Source organism: Uloborus diversus, chromosome 5, assembly GCF_026930045.1.
Source record: "Uloborus diversus isolate 005 chromosome 5, Udiv.v.3.1, whole genome shotgun sequence".
NCBI lineage: Eukaryota > Metazoa > Arthropoda > Arachnida > Araneae > Uloboridae > Uloborus > Uloborus diversus.
The window spans coordinates 185207414-185226180 of NC_072735.1; the positions used below are offsets into that span (position 1 = coordinate 185207414).

The 18767-nt window shown below is 32.3% G+C and overlaps 1 protein-coding gene across 1 annotated transcript in view; it reads right to left on the minus strand.

Moving 5' to 3' along the window:
* The window catches only part of LOC129223338 (rho GTPase-activating protein 21-like), a 41852-nt gene that overhangs the window by 10320 nt on the left and 12765 nt on the right, over positions 1-18767 (minus strand). Inside the window, exons 4-7 of the mRNA XM_054857905.1 lie at positions 8763-9071; positions 3498-3587; positions 3277-3402; positions 14-143 (exon numbers count right to left, since the gene is read on the minus strand). Of these exons, the coding sequence (XP_054713880.1) occupies positions 14-143; positions 3277-3402; positions 3498-3587; positions 8763-9071 (655 nt within the window). The remainder of the gene's footprint in view (positions 1-13; positions 144-3276; positions 3403-3497; positions 3588-8762; positions 9072-18767) is intronic.

An 18767-nucleotide genomic window follows, 5' to 3' on the forward strand; every position in this document is an offset into this window, starting at 1 on the left:
GCATAATAGTTACCATCTAGTTTGTTAATGTTACTCAGCAGAGCATTGGATTGCATGTTTGATGGGGGATGAGTTTTTCGCTTATCCTGCGCATTTACTTCCAATGGTAAGAGGTCACCGCAGTCTTCGAAAAGCCATTCAGCCTGCATTGAAGCAGTCATGAAATCAAAAAAAGTCTTAATTAAACCATCAATGCATTATGGAATTAAACTAAAAGAGTTCAATCACAATAGGTTTTCATTACAATGAATTTTTTGGTGCTTTGATGAAACTTATAACAGGAATACACATATTGAAATGCAGGGTTCGAAAATATCCGATATTTTGATATATATTGGATGTTTTGATATATATCTGATATTTACAATCAGCACAAACTTGTCTTCAAAATAGTAAATGCATCCCCAAATTATTTTCTTATATTGTTTTTACAATATGTAGACTTAAAAATTACGGTTTCCTTCATTATTTATATCTAATATTTCATTTAACATTTTTATCACTTTTAATGGAGTTAATTTAGCATTAGCTGTTTTACTTATTTTTCTTCTGTTAGCTACCTTTACACAGTTATATGATTCAGACATAAAAAATATGCATTAGTCGGTGCACAGTCATAAGACACTTTCTTTTTTTCTGACTAATATTTAATAGTTAATTAGGCACTAGTAATATGAATTAATATGGTTACATTACTAATACTTTCATGAAAATGAAATAAAAAGGAATATTATATTACTTTGTAAAATTAATGATGTTTTAATGGATCATAAAAGTATAATACATAACTTTTTGGTTATTTTTAATAAAAAAATGAACAATATTATTATGATTAATGTAATTTTTACATTGAAAATACCACAGTAGAAAAAATAAACATCCAAAATATCATGATATTTTCCAAATAAATAATTTTGATATATATCGGTGAACCCGTCGGAAATGTAAGAATTTAAATTCAGGTGAGACTGAGTTATGATGACATCTGTTCGATCCTGTAACCTTAATGTTATGTCAACAAAATTCACAATTCTTTGAGATTAATCTATTAAAGAGACAAATTAAGTTTTGTATATAAATATCCAACTTCATACTATATTTCAATAAAAGCTAAAAAGTGAAAAACACGTAAAACATACTTGAGAATCATATGAAAATTTTTAAAAGATTATTTTTAAGCCTTCGTTCACTGAATCAAAATTCATTAGTGAGTCCTACTTAAAAAGGCTATATAATATTAATCTTTAAATATTATTCAGGCTGATAAAGTACCACATTTTAGAAATTCCACCACTTATAAAAACTACCCATTTAATTTTTGCCATGCATATTCAAAAATAAAATCAAGGAAACACTTAAATTTACAAAGATTATTTTCAGTAGTACCATACTAAGTTCCAATTGTCAACTAAATTCCAGTGTAAAATCATTGCATTATTAAATGAAAAATCATCAGAAATGCTTTGAGCAAAAGTATGAGTAAATTTAAAAACAACATAAAGTTCAAATTGTCACACATATGTTGTAAATAGCTAGGAGGATCACTCACAACTTACTTATGTTTTTTTGAACGTTTTTTTTACTAAGCCATTTGAAGCCCTTTCTGGACAATTTTCACCTTATTTACATAATTTACTAGCAAACATACCCAGCGTTGACTGGGTCAGTAATAATATTGAGAAACAATGGGGTTGTTTCCAAAATTTTAAAAGTATTTTTATTTGAAAGAGCATGCTTAAAAACATATGATCTGACCATTTTTTGATAAATTTGTTTACGTTTAATATTTAAAAAAAAATTACTTAAATTGGAGAGCTTTCATTGTTTACGGCTTCTGCCGATGACATCACAAATGATGAAATGCCATTCAGTGTTGCCCTTCACAGTGCAAAGTATTTAATTTGCATCTTTCTCACTGGTATTGGCAACAATATGGTTGATAGCAAGCATAGAGCACAATTTTAATTTGCTGCTTGATTATCATAACGTGGAAACATAGTAGATAGATGTGCCAAAGTGCACCATTTGTGATGTCATCAAAATCACGCCTTGTTTGAAAAATTGGACATTTAAAAAAAAAAATAATAATAAAAAAAAACTGTTGGGAAAATGAAAGTATTTTCTGGGTCCATGTTATTTTTTTTTTGCTCTTTCTGTCCATTTCAATGACTAAAAGTAGTACTTTTGACTGATGGAAACCACCCCATTCTTACTTTCCTTTATTTATTTTTAGCTGTGCCCCGCAGTTTCACCCACGTTAATAAGACAACAATGTATTAAAAATGATTATATATATATATATATATATATATATATATATATATATATGTATATATATAGTAAAGAATTACACACCCTCCACAATTCCACATCAACATTTTCCATTAAATAATAAAATTAAAAAAAAAAATTTCAATAAAAAATAATTGAAAACCTTTGATTTATAAATAAATTAATTTTTAACTGAGCCGGGTACTAGGTGCTGAAAATTTTCCCGTCCACAGCCAGGTTTGAACCCAAGACCCTAGGGTTGCTGGCCCAGTGCTTTAGTGACTGAACTATTAGGGCAACAAAAGTTCTAGCCATTGATGCAGCAAAAAATGCATCATGATTGTTATTGATTTAATTTCAATTTATTGCTTCTCCACTCCTATTAGTCATAGCGTGATATTATACAGCCTATACTTTTCCTCAATGAATGGATTATTCAATACAAAAATAATTTTTCAATTCCAACCAGTAGTTACTGAGATTAGCGCATTCAAACAAACTTTTCAGCTTTATATAATTAGTTTAGAGTCATTTTACTCATTATATCATTTATTGTTTTCTTTACTAATAATAAAGCTGAAAGTCTCTGTCTGTCAGGATCTCTGCGAAGCACATAGCGCCTAGATTGTTCGACCAATTTTCATGAAATTTGGCACAAAGTTAGTTTGTAGCATGGGGTGTGCACCTCGAAGTAATTTTTCGAAAATTCAATGTGGTTCTTTTTCTATTTCAATTTTAAGAACAAAATTATCATAAGATGGATGAGTAAATTACGAAATTATCATAACGTGGAGCCATAACATGGGCACAAGCCAATTGGTGAGAAAATTCACCATACTTTATTTGTAAACATACAGGCGAACCAAAAGATCTTTTAATTTTCTATTACGGGCAAAGCCGTGCAGGTACCACTAGTATAAGATAAACGTAACACATGGTTAACACATTTAAAAAAAAGTCGATCTTAATTGAATGTCAAAACTTAAACAAAATGTTAACACTTACATAAACTATCATTGATTCAATGAGGTAACACTGATGGGACATATCTGTAACCATGGTGACCATATTGTTATCAGTAGTGCGTACAAGAGTGGGTCCGAAAACTATTGCTAGGTTTCTCGCTTCCATCTGAAGAAAAATATCAATTCGATTATAAGTATGTCATTAAAAAATTATTAAAAAATAAAAACAATGTATTTCAAAGAAAATGGCAATTGAAGTACCTTGTTCGTTGCACAATGTTCAACAACTTTCTTCAGATGATACATTAAGTAACGTAAAGTGGCGAAGTAATGTACAGGCAGATGATACAGCTAAAAAAATTAATAAATAATAAAAACAACTCTAATTAATAACTACAAATACAAAGTAACATGCATCCTGTAAAGCAAGTAATATGTTATTACTTGTCTTAAAAAAGCCACAACTGTTTTCAAAAGCTGCTTTGGAGCCTAATTATTTGTCAACTGCAAGTTTAAAGCAATATCGTAAGGGGCCATTCATTAATTACGTAAGGATGATTTTTGGCAATTTTTGACCCCCCCCTCCTCCCATTTAAGGGTACATAAGATTTTTCACCCCCCCCCCCCCCCCCCCACTGTGCTATTCTTACGTAAGATTCCATTTCGTTTTGCCAAATAATAAAGTAACAAATCCACGAATTTTGTATCACTGGAATCATTATAAAATTCACTATTATTAAATTAAACCTTATTGTATCAAGAAATATCTACTAAAAAGTTGGAATCTAGACTAAATGTTTTTTTTTTTTTTTTGTACATGATGCGATATAATTAAAAATAAAACATGCCATACAGAGTGTGATTTTTTAATTTTAATTTACATTATTCATTCCTTGTAAAACAAATAAAAAACAGCTCATCCTATTAAGTTTTTTTATCTTCCAGATGCATATGAAATATGATCCCTGCCTGACCATTTGACCGCAAGATTACTAATGCAAAATATCGACTTGAAAAATATTACGTAAGAATGAGTTCGGAACCCCCCCCCCCCAAGTAAGGGTATGTAGAGATTTTTCCATCCCCTCCCCCTTGGGACCCTTACGTAATTAATGAATGGCCCCTAATATATGACAAAGATTTACTACTTTAAAAGTTTTATCAGGTTGCAACATTTTTATTTATTGTGCAAAAAAGAAGGACATTCATGACTATCACACGCATACTACATCTTAAAAAACCCTTATACCTTATTTATTTGCACTGTAATTAAATGTCATTAATTTTTCATTGGGTAAATGAATAATCTTAGGATCAATTTTAGCATTAAGTATACTTCTTGAGGAATACCTGAATTTAGCACATTTTCAACTGTATCACGGGCGCCCATATGAAAAATTATAACGGGGGGGGGGGGGGGCTCAGATATTTTCCCCATGGTTTAGCAGGATATTTTCCCCATGGAAACCAATTTCAGGACAGATTAGAGTCATTGAAGTTTGTCATTTTTAATAACTTATTCATTAATGGCTGGAGAAGAAATGTTTTTACATTTTTGGAAAGAAAAAATGTACTAAAAGCAAGGAAGTTCTAATTTGTAATGCGGATTTTGCTCCAGCTCCCACTTGCCCCCCTATATGGGCGTTCTTGAACTGTATTAATCATTTTCTCACTCTTTTTTAGTTATTGTAACTTTCAAAATGCTAACTTACATTTTTAACAGTGTTTTCTATATAAATGATAAAAATTATTAAGCTGGTAGGACAGCTAGAGAGAAAAAATAAGTACTCAAAACTCAAATTTGGTTTCGATAGCTCTTTGGATGTTCCAGATTTTCAGAGTAATTCTAAAATGTCATGCCCAATAATACGAAATCAAATAAAAATGAGGAATAGCATTTGATTGGAATATCCACTTGTAGCTTCAAGTAAATTTTGACCTGAAAACATCTGAATGCAACAGGATTTTCCACTATAACTTGTTTAACATTTTATGCTATTTTCTTTTGAAAGTTATTTTTCACTCACATAACAAAAAGAAGAAGAAAAAAAAAGAGCATCGGTTAATATCTTATTTTCAGGGTTGTTAGAGTTTCTGCCAGTGGTGGTTTTAAGCATGGATAAAATTAGTTTTGTCCAGTTTTGGCCATTGGGCGTGGATATAGGAAATAATAAAGTTTAAAATCAAAATAAATGAGTATACAATTAAAAGAAACATGAAACACCAATCCCATAATCAGTCACTACTCATTATTTAAGTAAACAGTTCATTTTACACCCTATGCAAGTAATAAATGACGGAATATTCCAAAAGGTTAGTCACCTCATGGGAGAATTATGTGATAATTTTTAAAAAATACGTTTCAAATCGTCTAAACAGCACAATATATACCTAATTATTTCATAGTTTTATGCACATAGAATGAATTTCAAAATTAATCAAAGAATACTTAAAACTAATTTTTTAATGCATGTAAAAACTAATTTTTTAATACATTGAAAACATGTTATAAGTTTTGTGAAGAATAACTATTAGTTTTCCTAATAAACGAGTGCCCTTTGTCTTCGTTGTGAATAATTTTTAATGTTAAAGAAAAGTTGCATTAAATCAATAAATCAGTTTTAAAAATTATTCCCATTATGATAAATGCACATCCCATTTCTTTTAATCATGCAATAAAATGTGCAATATTATGCATGCAAACTGTATGTGTACACATATTAGTGCATTTTTATACACTACAGTTTTGGCGAGCTCTATGGTGGTTAAATCCAGTTCTGACCGGTTTTAACCGATTATTGCAAGTGGCATGGATAAAATGAGTTTTGTCCAGCCAAAATTACAACCCTGCTTCTTTTACATCATTTTATAAAAAAATTGCATGCACAATATAATTACTCTCAATTTTTTCACAATTAATTACTAATTTTATAAAACTTGTAGCATCTGTGACAGTCAAGGCTTTCAGTTGTCACACACGTTACAAGTTTTATAAAATCAATAATTAATTTAAAAAAACTGAGAATAATTATATTGTGCAAATAATTGTTTTATAAAATGATGTAAAATAAGATAATAATAACCAATGCTTGATTTTTTAAATATTGAGTTAATTAAAAATAATTTTGAAAAGTAAAAATGTCAACACACATATTATGGTGGAATGGCTCAGTATTAGAATACTGATGCTTTTTCTCTAAGGTTTACTTCCTTTTTTCTGATTTTTGTTCTTAAATATTTTTTGAAACTGAAAATGAAATTTTTGTCACTAGAAAGAACATGCTGCAAAAGTCAATCATATTCGTGGAAAATAATTATTATGAACACATTTGCTTATTTCCAGGCAAAATTACATATAGTACAACCTCAATATCTCGAATCTCTCTGGACGGGGGAAAATTCAAGATATTGAGTTAATAAGGTTTTAAAAAAATTACACTAACTCTCACAATTACACACACGTACGCTATATACATTTATATATGTACTATGGGACCACTTTGACTTACGATCAATAAAGTAGTCTTCAATATTTTACTAGATTTGAAATTTTATAATTGTCGAAAGTCCACAGGATGAGATTTTGAAATGAACAATAATTTCCACTTGGTTTTTTCACCCAAAAATTTAAAAATTCTAATTTTATTTTCAACCAGTAGCTCTCCACATTCAAAAAGTTTTCAGCAGTCATTTTGAAGGAGTTAAAAAAACAGCATGATAAGCGCATTTTCCGTTTTTGCTTGAAAACTGACGGACGAAAAATCAACCCCCTTTCCTTAAAGTGGACAACATGTTTGAGAGAATGCACAAAGATTCTAAACTCTGTTGAAAACACAGCACCTCCCTCCTACCAACACTTGCCTATTATCTTGCCCCAATCCCCTATTCACAAAATTTCCAAGAAAAGGGAGGAAAACGTCAAGCAATTTTCCCTAGAACTGGTTTTACTACAAAAATTGCCAAAGAAAACCAACTATTGAAATTTGCTTTTGTGCAAAAATTTCGACATATCAAGGATTTCGAAAAATAAATTTCGAGATGCAGTAAAACCTGTAAAGTTGACCACCTGTCTAAGTTGACTGCTATTTTCAGGCACAGAATTAGATCTTATCATATAATTCAACCTCCATAAGTTGACCATCTGTTTAAGTTGATCACTAATAGAGACGTACCGAGTAGCACTTTGGCCGAGTAGCCGAGTACTCGGGCTTTCACTACTCGGTCAAGTTACCAAGTACCAATTATGTTTTAAGAAGAACCATCGACACACATGTGATGAATTTTGAACTTATTGGAATAGTAGTATAGACCTCCTTGTCCATATAATAGTTTTTAAAACTAAATTCCTGCTGAAATTCAATTACGCATTATATAAACAATTTTGTTTGTGTCAAAAATTTTACAAAAAAATTATTTTTGAAATTAAAAATAAATAAATAAAAGGTATGATAAATCAAGTTGGAATTAAAACAAATTACAGTAAAATCCCTCTAATGCGGACACTAACAAGACTTTTTTTTTGTCCACAATAGAGAGGTGTTCGCAGGATAGGGGTTTAATAATGTTATTTGCATTGGAACTGGGGAATTAAAAATTGTCCGCATAAGAGGGGTTTCCGTTAGGAGGGGTTTCAATGTATACCAATCAATTATAGTTTTAGTCCGCCAAACATAAATAATTTTTTTAATACAACAAATGTGCAGGAACACTGCAGACCAAGTGTTTCTGCCCCCCCCCCCCCCCCCCCCGTTACAAGGAAAGTCTTTTTCAGTGCATAACATGTGAGCTAAAGAATATAAAGACATTCGACAAAAAAATCCGACTGTTTGTCGGATGCCTTGAAATCCACAAGCTCCCATTTTGTGAAATTGAAAAAGAATTACTTGTAACGCCAAAATACGTGTCTGCAGTGTTCCTGCACTGTACTTTTAACGTTGTTTTATTTCCTTTTATTTTTTTAACAAAGGTATTTTTATATTTTTTATAACTAATTTTTGTTTGTAGCGAAAATCCATTTTTAATCTAAAAACTCCATATTTTCTATACTTACCTTTTTTGCATAATTTTTAATGAATAAGTTTTATTAACTTTGGGGACATTAAAATAAAGATTTATTCCATTAACGCATTACAAACTTCATTATTCCCAAAATTTAAATTTGACTTATAAATTTTAATTGTAAATGATTGCAGAATATAATGCTTGCTCTTTTTTTTAATAAATTTTAGTACTGCCTTGGATAATATTCAATTTTTTGCAACTACCCGGTACTGGCTGAGTATCTGATCAGAATTTGACCGAGTACCCGGCAAATTGGCTAAGTAAGCCGAGTACCGAGTAGTTACGGAGTACTCGGTACGTCACTAATCACTAATGTAGTGTACGGCAAGTGGTCAACTTACACAGGTTTCACTGTAACTATAGAAAATACATAGGGGTTCTTATAGAAAATGCAGGGGAACATATTTTGTTCGAGACATCAAGGGTTTCGAAATAAGGAGATTCAAATGTATCTACTTCACTTACCACATGTTTGATGGCTTTTAGTCTTTTCATGGGATCTTCTATCTTACTCGCCTGGATGAACTTTGGGTAAAGGTATGAAGTGAGCAGAGGTTCCGGCAGTTTGCGGAAAAACGCCTTGAGCAAACTAGAAACTATGTTGACATCGTTCCATCGGGCATCTTGCAGAACCACGTCATCTATTCCTTGGTTGACCATGTCAGTTAAAACACTGACAGAAGCATTGTTTCCGGGAACCCTGTAGATTCCGACCACATCCAAACCTCTGTTCTCAACAATCTGCACACACAACTCCACAATCAGCGGGATATGCTGGAAAATAAAACAGAATCGTGAGAATCGAAATGCTTTTCACACAAAGCTGTGTCAACTCTCTCCGGCAAGGTGATCACAAAAATGGACACCAAATAAAGTTCTTTATTCTCTTTAAAATTACAAAAATTGCTGCAGAGGTATTTTGCTCTCTAACGATCACAGAGGGCAGACGTACAAAAATGGCATTTTCAGCTGGTTCAAATCACCCAAATTTTTGAACCTAAAAAAGGGAGTATTCCTAAATTAAAATTTTTTTAAATTTGCACTGCAACAGTCGCCCATTTTTCTTCCTTGTCTCTAAGGTGTTCAATAACATTTTTGTAAAAGATAAAAATTCATTTTAGAACAGGTAACATTTGTTCACAGGGCAAGAAAAAATTGTTAGATAACATTTTTTCCTGCACAGTGAACAAATGAGGACACCACCTACCATGAAAAAAAAAACATTATATTATTTTTAATTGTTAAATCTATGTCTAGATAAACACTCCCCCCCCCCCCCCCGAGTGTTTTCCCATATGCTTCAAAAATTTTACTGACTCGCATGGGAAAGGGTTAAGTGCTGTTCTCTATAATGCATACTGAATTAAAGATTTTGGTTACAGCAGTTGAGCCAGGTTTTTATTTTTAGGTCTGCATTTTGTGGTGACAAAAAATGAGAACCGTATCGAATAAAGCATTTTTAGTTATCATAAATCTAGTCTGAAATCCCTTGGTATAAATGATTTCACTCTGAATGACTTGGAAGCTGGAGAATTTTTTACCGATATTTTGTTTTCAGACCACTTGATTGAGCTTATAAGTGATGAAAGAACTGTTTCTACAAATAAAATTTTGCGAAATATCTGATTGTAAGATATGAAATTTTGTGAAGTGGTTGCTTTTACGATATAGAATTTCATGATTGGGCCGCAAAGCTGACTCAAGGCAGCATTAAAAGGAAAAAATATTTATCATACTAAAATTGCTAGATTAAGCCATCTCTCTCTTTTTGCTCCTGTCAAAATCATGGGCTGAACTTCTTTCTCTATACCTTGGGTTCTTGGGCCCTTGATATTTCCGGGTTAAAGTGCTCAAAAGACATAGCAAAAAGTCAAAAATGATCCATTTATTTTCATTACGCTTAAATTTCTATTTTTTATTTTCAGGGTCACATCGCACAGTTATTTTATTGGATACTAATTATTAAATATAATATATTCCCTTGCTGCCAGATTCTGATAACTAGACCATCTATTTAAATTCAACCACATACATATACTGTTGGACGTATGCAATAAAGCCGGATATACACTGGACATCTAGTCTGTATTTTTTTTTTTTTTTCAGTTTGTGTTGTACCAAAGTATTTTATTTCTTATACAAGGGAGCTTTGCCTTTTCCTTGTTGCCACTCACTAACCCCCAAAGATTGCTTCGAATCTTATTTGATTCGCAAAGATTTTAAGAAGATCAAAACACACCTTACAATTAGAACAAAATTAAAATCTTACTCCCCGTCCCATAGAAAATAAAGTTTTGGCAAAGAGCTCATTGAATTGAGAAAAATATTCCAATCACACTCCAACCTGAAGATAAAAAAGTATGACAGTATTATTTTTAAATAAACACTTCAAACAACACCCCTCTTGTAGGGTTCAACTCCAACCTGAAGACAAAAAAAAAACTTGATAAAAAACGTATGACAGTATTATTTTTAAATAAACCCTTCAAACAACACCCCTCTTGTAGGGTTCAAAGAAACTTGTACCAAGTTTCACAGCGTAAAGGTTTCCTGAACATAGCATAATGGCCGTTTTGTATGCTTGAGAAATCACTTTCAAATTTGTGGTCTCTAGTAATATTTTACTCTTTAGCTCCAGGCTTGAATTGAGTTGAGCCTAGGACTTTTGCTAAATTAGAAACCCTTATCTCTGCTGTTCTAATTAATTGAGAAAACTGCAACAAGCTCTGAACCATCGGGAAGGGTAAGGGGGGAAGTAGTCATCACAAATCACCTATTGAAGGGAGCATGGGAAATTTTTCCCATGCTAACTTCAATAGCTAATTTGTGTGAAATTTAAGCTTAAAAATCATTAAAAAAAAAAACTAATTCTACAACCCCCGTGGCTTGAAGTAATTTTGTACCAAATTTCAAGGCTGTACTCTCTGACATTTTAAAGTAAAACCTTGCTCGAATTTGCGCATGAGTCAGGTCTCTTCTGATTTGATCAAAATAGGGGTGATGAAGATAACGATGTGAGGGGATTTTTATTTTTCAATCGGGATGCATTTGTTAGACCGTGGTTAGACACACTCTCTGTTTTGAGTTCTTTTTTTTCTATATTTCTTTCTTATCGGATCTAGGAAAACAATATCGGATTTATCAAAAATGATGCCGTAATGCATTTTCTTATATACCAATTACAATTTGAAGTTCAAATAGGTTTACAGCAGTTTTTTTGAATAAAATAAATAAATATGCATTAACCGCCACTTAAAAAAAATCACTGGATAATTATCTGGATAATCAATGCCAAATCTGCCCTCTGTAATAGATGTCCGAAAAGTACTTGTTAATCACACAGAAATACACAAATATTTTGAGTTCTCTATGTAAACAAGAAAAAAAACCCCTTGTGTTTAGTTAAAATGTCAACCGTATTTCGAAATACTTAATATTAAATATAAATACAGTTATTCATTTTTTTTCCAGAGTATTGAGACTTAAAAACCTCTTACATTTTAAAGTGCAGGGACGCCGATTTATAAAATCAGCCGCTTTATAAACTCAAATGTCCTCGGTATGAATGTGATTATAATAAGCAGCTAATACATAAAAAGTATCTAATGAATAAAATATTCCCCAAAACAAAATGCTGATGACAGGATCATATAAGAAAATTCCTTATTATAATACATATATTTTTTTCAAACCTTATTCAAAAAAAGCAACATGAAAAGTTGCAGACACAAAAGAGAAGAAAATATAAAACCAAAACTTATCAGAAAAAAAAAACTACTTTCACTCATCATATTCATCCTCCTCTGCCGAAATTGTAGCTTCACTATCCCATTTATTGTCGCTTTCTTCTGTATCAGTTAATACAATTTGCAGGGGTTCACACATTTCTTCAATTATAGCGTCTTTTTCCCAAGATTTAAGTTCTAGTTTTTCAATGTGATTGCAGTGAGATTGCCACCTAGAGCTAGATATTTTACTTATGCATTTTCTGTTTCTTTTAGCAATTCATCCATATTGAAGTCACTTGTGGGATTTGTATTTCTTATTTCTCTTTTCATGTCGGCCCAAACATATTCAATTGCGCTAAAATCACAGTGGTAGGGTGGGAGGCGAAGCACTTGAAAGCCATGTTCTTGAAGCAATTTATTGAACTTATAAGTTTTATGCTTAGGAGCATTTAATTTTACAAGCAACTCCACTTTCAAGGCATCAGGAGAATGAATAATGGATTTTGCAGCGAGCCAATCCGAAATTTCCCTTTTGCGGCTACTGGAGTTGGGACACTTGTCAATTTGCACCGTGTGATATGGCACATTGTCATTAATAATAACTGCATTTAATGGCAAATCTGGAATAGGGTAACACCCCCAGTAATTGGCAGGTCACCAGTGAATGGCACTTCCAACAAAAATGTCCTAAAATAAGATTCGTATCCAATCTTTTGAAAGTAGAAAGCTATATATCAATTGACAGTACATTTATTTTTCAAGATTATAACCTTGATTCATGTTATTAAATGGTAGCAGTGCATAGGAAAGAGAAACAATTGTGGCTTGTGTCGAATCAGCCATTTTTGTTGCAAAAGCTTCTTCTCTGGCTTAAGGGAAGCATGCGAATAAATCCATTAAAATCTGACTTAAAATATATTTTAAATTTTCTTTGTTAAAAGTTTTGTTTAGTTGAAAGGTGTTACTTTGAGTGGGTAGAAATATATTTTTGTCCCTTCTGGGATTTTTTAATAATGATGCATGCCATTTAGTGGTGCTTCAGTTTTGCTAGTCTCCAGTAGGCACATGTGCCTATAAACACTAATGTGTTGTGCAATGTGTCACTAGTTTCATTTCTGATACTTTTGCAGCAACTATATTACATGGGTTTTACAATTGATTTGAATCCTACAGAATAAACTGTTAAATTTTTAAGAGAAACAATAAAAACAAATATGTTTGGCCATCAGTCAGAAATGCTTGCTGTAGAGAATCGGTTTATTTTTATGGTCCCTTAGAATCATCGGCTCAATGTTCCTTTTTCTGTGCAAACAACTTTAAATTGTAAAATCGAAACTGCATACCGACTAATGAAACAGCAATAATCTCAATATTTTTTTGATGCAACACCTCAAATTTATTTTCATTTCTCTAAAATACTTTTTCAACGTCAAGATGTATGATTTATCATTAATTTATGTAAAATTACCTACTTTAAATCAACATTAATTATGTTTCTTATGATGATGAAATTTGTATGTAATCTGAAAGTGAAAAATAAAATGATTTTCCAGTTTTATTAACATGTGCCAATCACTGGATCACAAGGTGTCATACACTGGGGTATCAGGTGCCAATTACTGGTGATTTTGGTAGCTTTGTACATATATATTTTTATAAAAATATCAATTTAAATATTTTTGATTTTATTGAACTAAATACATGCACAGATGTGCATTCTTTAATACAAAAATATTTGCAAGTGAATATTTTTTTCTAAGTAATGAAAACAGAGGTAACAAACTCTTAAAGTGCAAATTACTGGGGTCGATACCCTAAGTTTTTCTCTTGGCCATTATTCAAAGATATTTGAATTCATCTGCCCATGGTAGTCTCCTTGGTTGTATTGGCCTTATAAATTAAATTTGATTTCGGCAAAAATCCCACAGAGCCCCCGGCACAAAGCATGATGATACGATGTGCAGTATTTCCTGTTTGCAGTACGCCATCCACTTTCTCCGATTGCCAACATTTGCTAAAAGTCAAATTACTATCGACACAGGTTTCATCAATATAAATTAAAGATCTGCCTCCACTACCGAATCTTTTAATGTTCCTTAAGTATTGGATTCTTTCCAAAATAATATCCTTGCGTTCCAACAGTACTTTTCTTTTATTCTGACTTCTCTTCCACTTGAACCCAATTTTATGAAGAATTTGGCGCAAAGTTTCATTATACCAAGGGAAATGTATCTTTTCTTTTAAAACGGGATGCAACTTATTCAATGACGGGATTTTTTTCTCTTTCACATAAAAGTCATGAAAGTTCGACAAATTACGCTGCAGTCAAACTCATCAATATCTGCTCATTCGAAAACATCCTTTTTCACTCTTTTCTTGGGAGAACGAAAATTCGGATTTGATTCATCTTTTGTTTCACCGCGAATCTTTTTGAGAGTACTGATCGAAACTCTGGCAATTTTACTGGCTTGTTTTGTGGGATGAATAATTGGAACACTTAATTGCTCATTTTCAGCTTCTTCATCACAAAACCGAATAACATTGTATAAAATCTTCTTGGTGCCGCAACGAAAAGCTTTATTTTTACTGGAACTAGCCATATTAAGCGTTGAAATCTGTGAGCATTAAGTGTAGTGGAATTAGAATGACTACACCGCTAGTTGAAGTGAACCTGCAAAACATGTCCACAAACCGAAGTTGAAGAAAATAGAAACACGAGGAGCTGTTTTCCTCAATGGAAAATCTGTATTTATTATCTTTAGAGATTGCTGAAGTTGTAGTACAACATCCTTATTAGTATTTAAAAACATTTTGAAAATAAGTATATCTGCCGCTATGATACAACGAAACAAAGTTCAATTTACGAGCATGCTGGTTCCATGGAATATAAAGCATCTTCATACATACAAAATAGGCCTAAAGGCATTTCAGAACTTTATAATTAACATCACGTTGTAGACAATCACGACCTGCCAGGAGTAAAGAGCACATGCAACACATATCGGCAAATAGAGGTAAGAGAGAGAGCAAAAATGAATCGCCCAAAGTATTTAAAGTCTTCACATGGCTTTCGAATCAAGAATATGCAAAACACAAGAAGATGTGTTGCCAATGCAAGAAAGTTAAAGATGTGTTGCCCATCAAAAAGTAACTCAATCTAAAAAAAAACTCTCGCGGTTATAAGATACAATGAACTGGTGACTCGGTTCACCCAAAAGTTCATTCGACTGCGTTATCGCGACCGATCACACGAATGACGTCACAACGTGATGCAATGTTTACATCGAACAACGATTGATTCTGCATGATGCAAAAACGTATTTTTAATGATTCTTTTTCAAATTAAATGATTCTTTCATTTTTTGTGGAAGTCTAAATTAAAAATCTAATAAAAAAGACTTTCAGATATTCTCTGAGACACACCAGAAAAGGGAATGAAAAGAAATGTTAGCGCAGATAACAGAACCCAAACTAACTATCTCTGCGCAAATGCATAGTGAAACTAAAAACGCGAACCAAAACCCTTTTTTTAGTAGTTTTGGGTTCAAAGCAGACATCGGGAGGTGCGCCTCCTTAAGCCATCACCGCTTTTCCAAATCGAAATGCCTGTGGCTGCTAGTCGCAGAGTTCGAGAACAGACAGTATTAGCGATATAGGATTTCCAGAACGTAGGCCCACCATAGACAGAATTTCAATTTCATTGAGTTTAATTTGTTTTCATAGATAGAGATAATGCTACCTAAAACAATTAAATCAAACATTCTTCACTTACCATTTCTTTAAAAGCATTTGCTTTGTTTAATGTTATGACACTGGTGCATCGATTGGGCATAAAATCCCTTTTAATGCTTATCATGTCAGTGGGGGAAGGAAGGCAAAAAATACCTTTCTGTGACAAAAAGAGAGTTCTGGGGTAAATTTTTGTGGTATATTTTACTAATGAAAAACATTCAAAGAAAACTTACTTCATTCGTAACACCAGGAGGTGCATTCTCTAACTTGACTCCAAATGAAGCATCTTTGTGAGGCTGTGTGTTGCTTCCGTGAACTTTTTTCCATCCTTGGACCATCCGGTCTCGCCACAACACTCCAATTTTAGTCAGAGCAAGTTCATCTGGTGGAAAATTTACAAAAATTAAAAAAAAAAAAAAAAAACGAGCTGATGTGTGCATCACATGACTTCCTTTTACTCCAATTTAATGTCATTTCCCCTTTACTCGCGATTTTAATGTGATTCAATAGTTTGCTCTCTAAATATCACCAACAGTGGCCAAATTAAAATCATATTTTTAAAAAAAATCGCCAAATTTGTCGCCAAGTTGGCGACAAAACTTGGCGACCAAAAGATTGGCGATGTATCGCCAAGTGTCCACCAAATTATAAAACCACTTGAGTTTACATCGAAATTAACAACGATTCCCCCCCCCCCAAAAAGGGCAAAAGATCCCTTTAGAAACACCCGAATGCAACCAAAAAGGGAGGTGCACAACTAGACCCCACTAAGAGTCTACATACCAAATTTCAACTTTCTAGGGAACACAAGAATACTCCTCATAAATTAACTCGGGAATCGTTAAAATGGATATTGCGTGTTTTTTACGTTCTTAGGCACTTATCCACGTGTGGTTGAGTCGAAAAAAATACTTAACATTTATTCAGGGGTGAGTAAAATGGAAATTAAGGTCAATTTTTGAGTGAAAATTTTTTCGTGAATACAATACTCCCTTTTTTGTAAAAGGAAGTAAAAAGACATAAGACTCCAATACAAGAAATAAAGCATTATCCTTGGAAAAGTAAATGCACATAAAAAATACAGTAGGCGTCATTTATTGTAATTGCAATGAATATTAAAGCACAATATTACGATTAGTTATTCACGAATAAATATGTTTCACAATCAAACGAAAGTGCATTATCCTGCACTTCTGCTAGCTTCATGGTTTGCATAACAGTTGCATTTTCAAGAGCCATCAGGTATTTTCTATTTACTGTAAATACTAATTTTCCTTTAAAAGCTTTAAATTAAGATGGAAAGATGAAACACTGTTTCAAAATTTAATTTGCCTTAAAATTTTTATGCTTGCAAAGCAAAACAGAGGGAGATTTTTTAAACTTCAAAACATATTGTTTACTTCTCGAAAGTTGTGCGTTTTATAGAGAATTGCGTTATATAGGTCAGCGTTATAACGGTCTTCTACTGTATATCGACTGATATATGTCGGAGAACCCTGATTATAAAAGTTTAGAAACAAAAGAAAAACTGCAAAAGTCAGTACCTCCTTGAGAAGCTCTCCTTGTTTTGATGGAAGGTGAATGGTCGGAGGGACCCCTGTGTCGAAAAACAAGCTTTCTCACATTATGATGTTGACTTGATGATTTTCCTTTATAACTTTGTATCTGTTGTTCGTAGGCTGCGGCTTTCTCTAGCACAGAAGTATTTTTCAGCCACTCAGGCAACTAAAAAAAAAAAAAAGAACATGGGTTTCATTCTCAAAATTTTATTTATAAATATGCAACATAGCAAAAAGAAAAAAAAAAAAAAAAAGAAACAGACTAAATCATCCATGTGAAAACCTTAATTTTCGATAACTTAAAACTAAATCTATGTGCAACTTTCAGCAACTTATAAGATAGCTTTTAAAACAATTTATTGCTTGCATTATATTTATTTCAAGAAATTTGATTTTTGATTTGGAAAAAAAAAATCGATTTACTTAATTTTAGTTACTCTATTTTTTTTATTTCAGGGCTCCCAACAGATTTTTAATTACTAGCAAGATAAAGGATCTTTATCTCAATACTTAAAGGTTAAAATATGAAATGCACTGATTGACAAGGGCGCCAATATAGGGGGGCAAGAAAGGGCTCGAGCCCCCCCCCCTTAGAAATTAGAACTTCCTTGCTTTTAGTACTTTTTTTTTTGCAAAAATGTAAAACCATTTCTTTTCCAGCCATTAATGAATAAGTTATTAAAAATCTGTCCTGAAATCTACTTCCATGGGGAAAATATCCTACTAAACCATGGTTAAAATTCAGTAAATTACCGCCCATAAGCCGGGGCTAAAGCAGAAATACATGGAATACACCGCCAGCTCAGAGCTGGCGGTGTATTCCATGGTTAAAATATCTGAGCTCCCCCGTACAATTTTGCATATGGGCGCCCATGCTGATTGATAAGCAGTAATCAGTTAAATAGTCAATTTTTTATAATCAGCAATGTTTACTGATTAATCAGCTGAAAAATTACCTTTGAGTTGAAATTATTTTTGCCTAGAACAAGGAACTATTATTAATGAACTTCTTGCATTTACAAACAGTTTTCGCCTCTAGCTGCCATATTCCTGTTTTATTAAACATTTTAATAATTAGCCTGGTAGGGGTGTGAACAACAGGTGCATACATTTTAGGGGAAAAAGCAAAAGGATTAAAAGATGTCACAGCAAAAATTCAAAATAAAACTGAAATTTTAAAAAATCAGGTTTTTAAAAACTTGAGAATCACAAAATTCAAGCGCTAAAGACACATTTTAATGCTTTTCAAGCACTTGAAAAAGAAACTTTTTGTTTAAAGCAGTTTTTAAGGTTTTTTTAAAGCGTACAAATCATGGAAATGAAAATGAGTTTAGAAAGTCTGAAAATACAAAACAAACATCCAACTATGATTTTTTGTGGAAAAAATAATTTAAAGCTTTGAACTGCATTAAAATCTTTGCTTTTATATATACAGTCGGACCTCCATATAT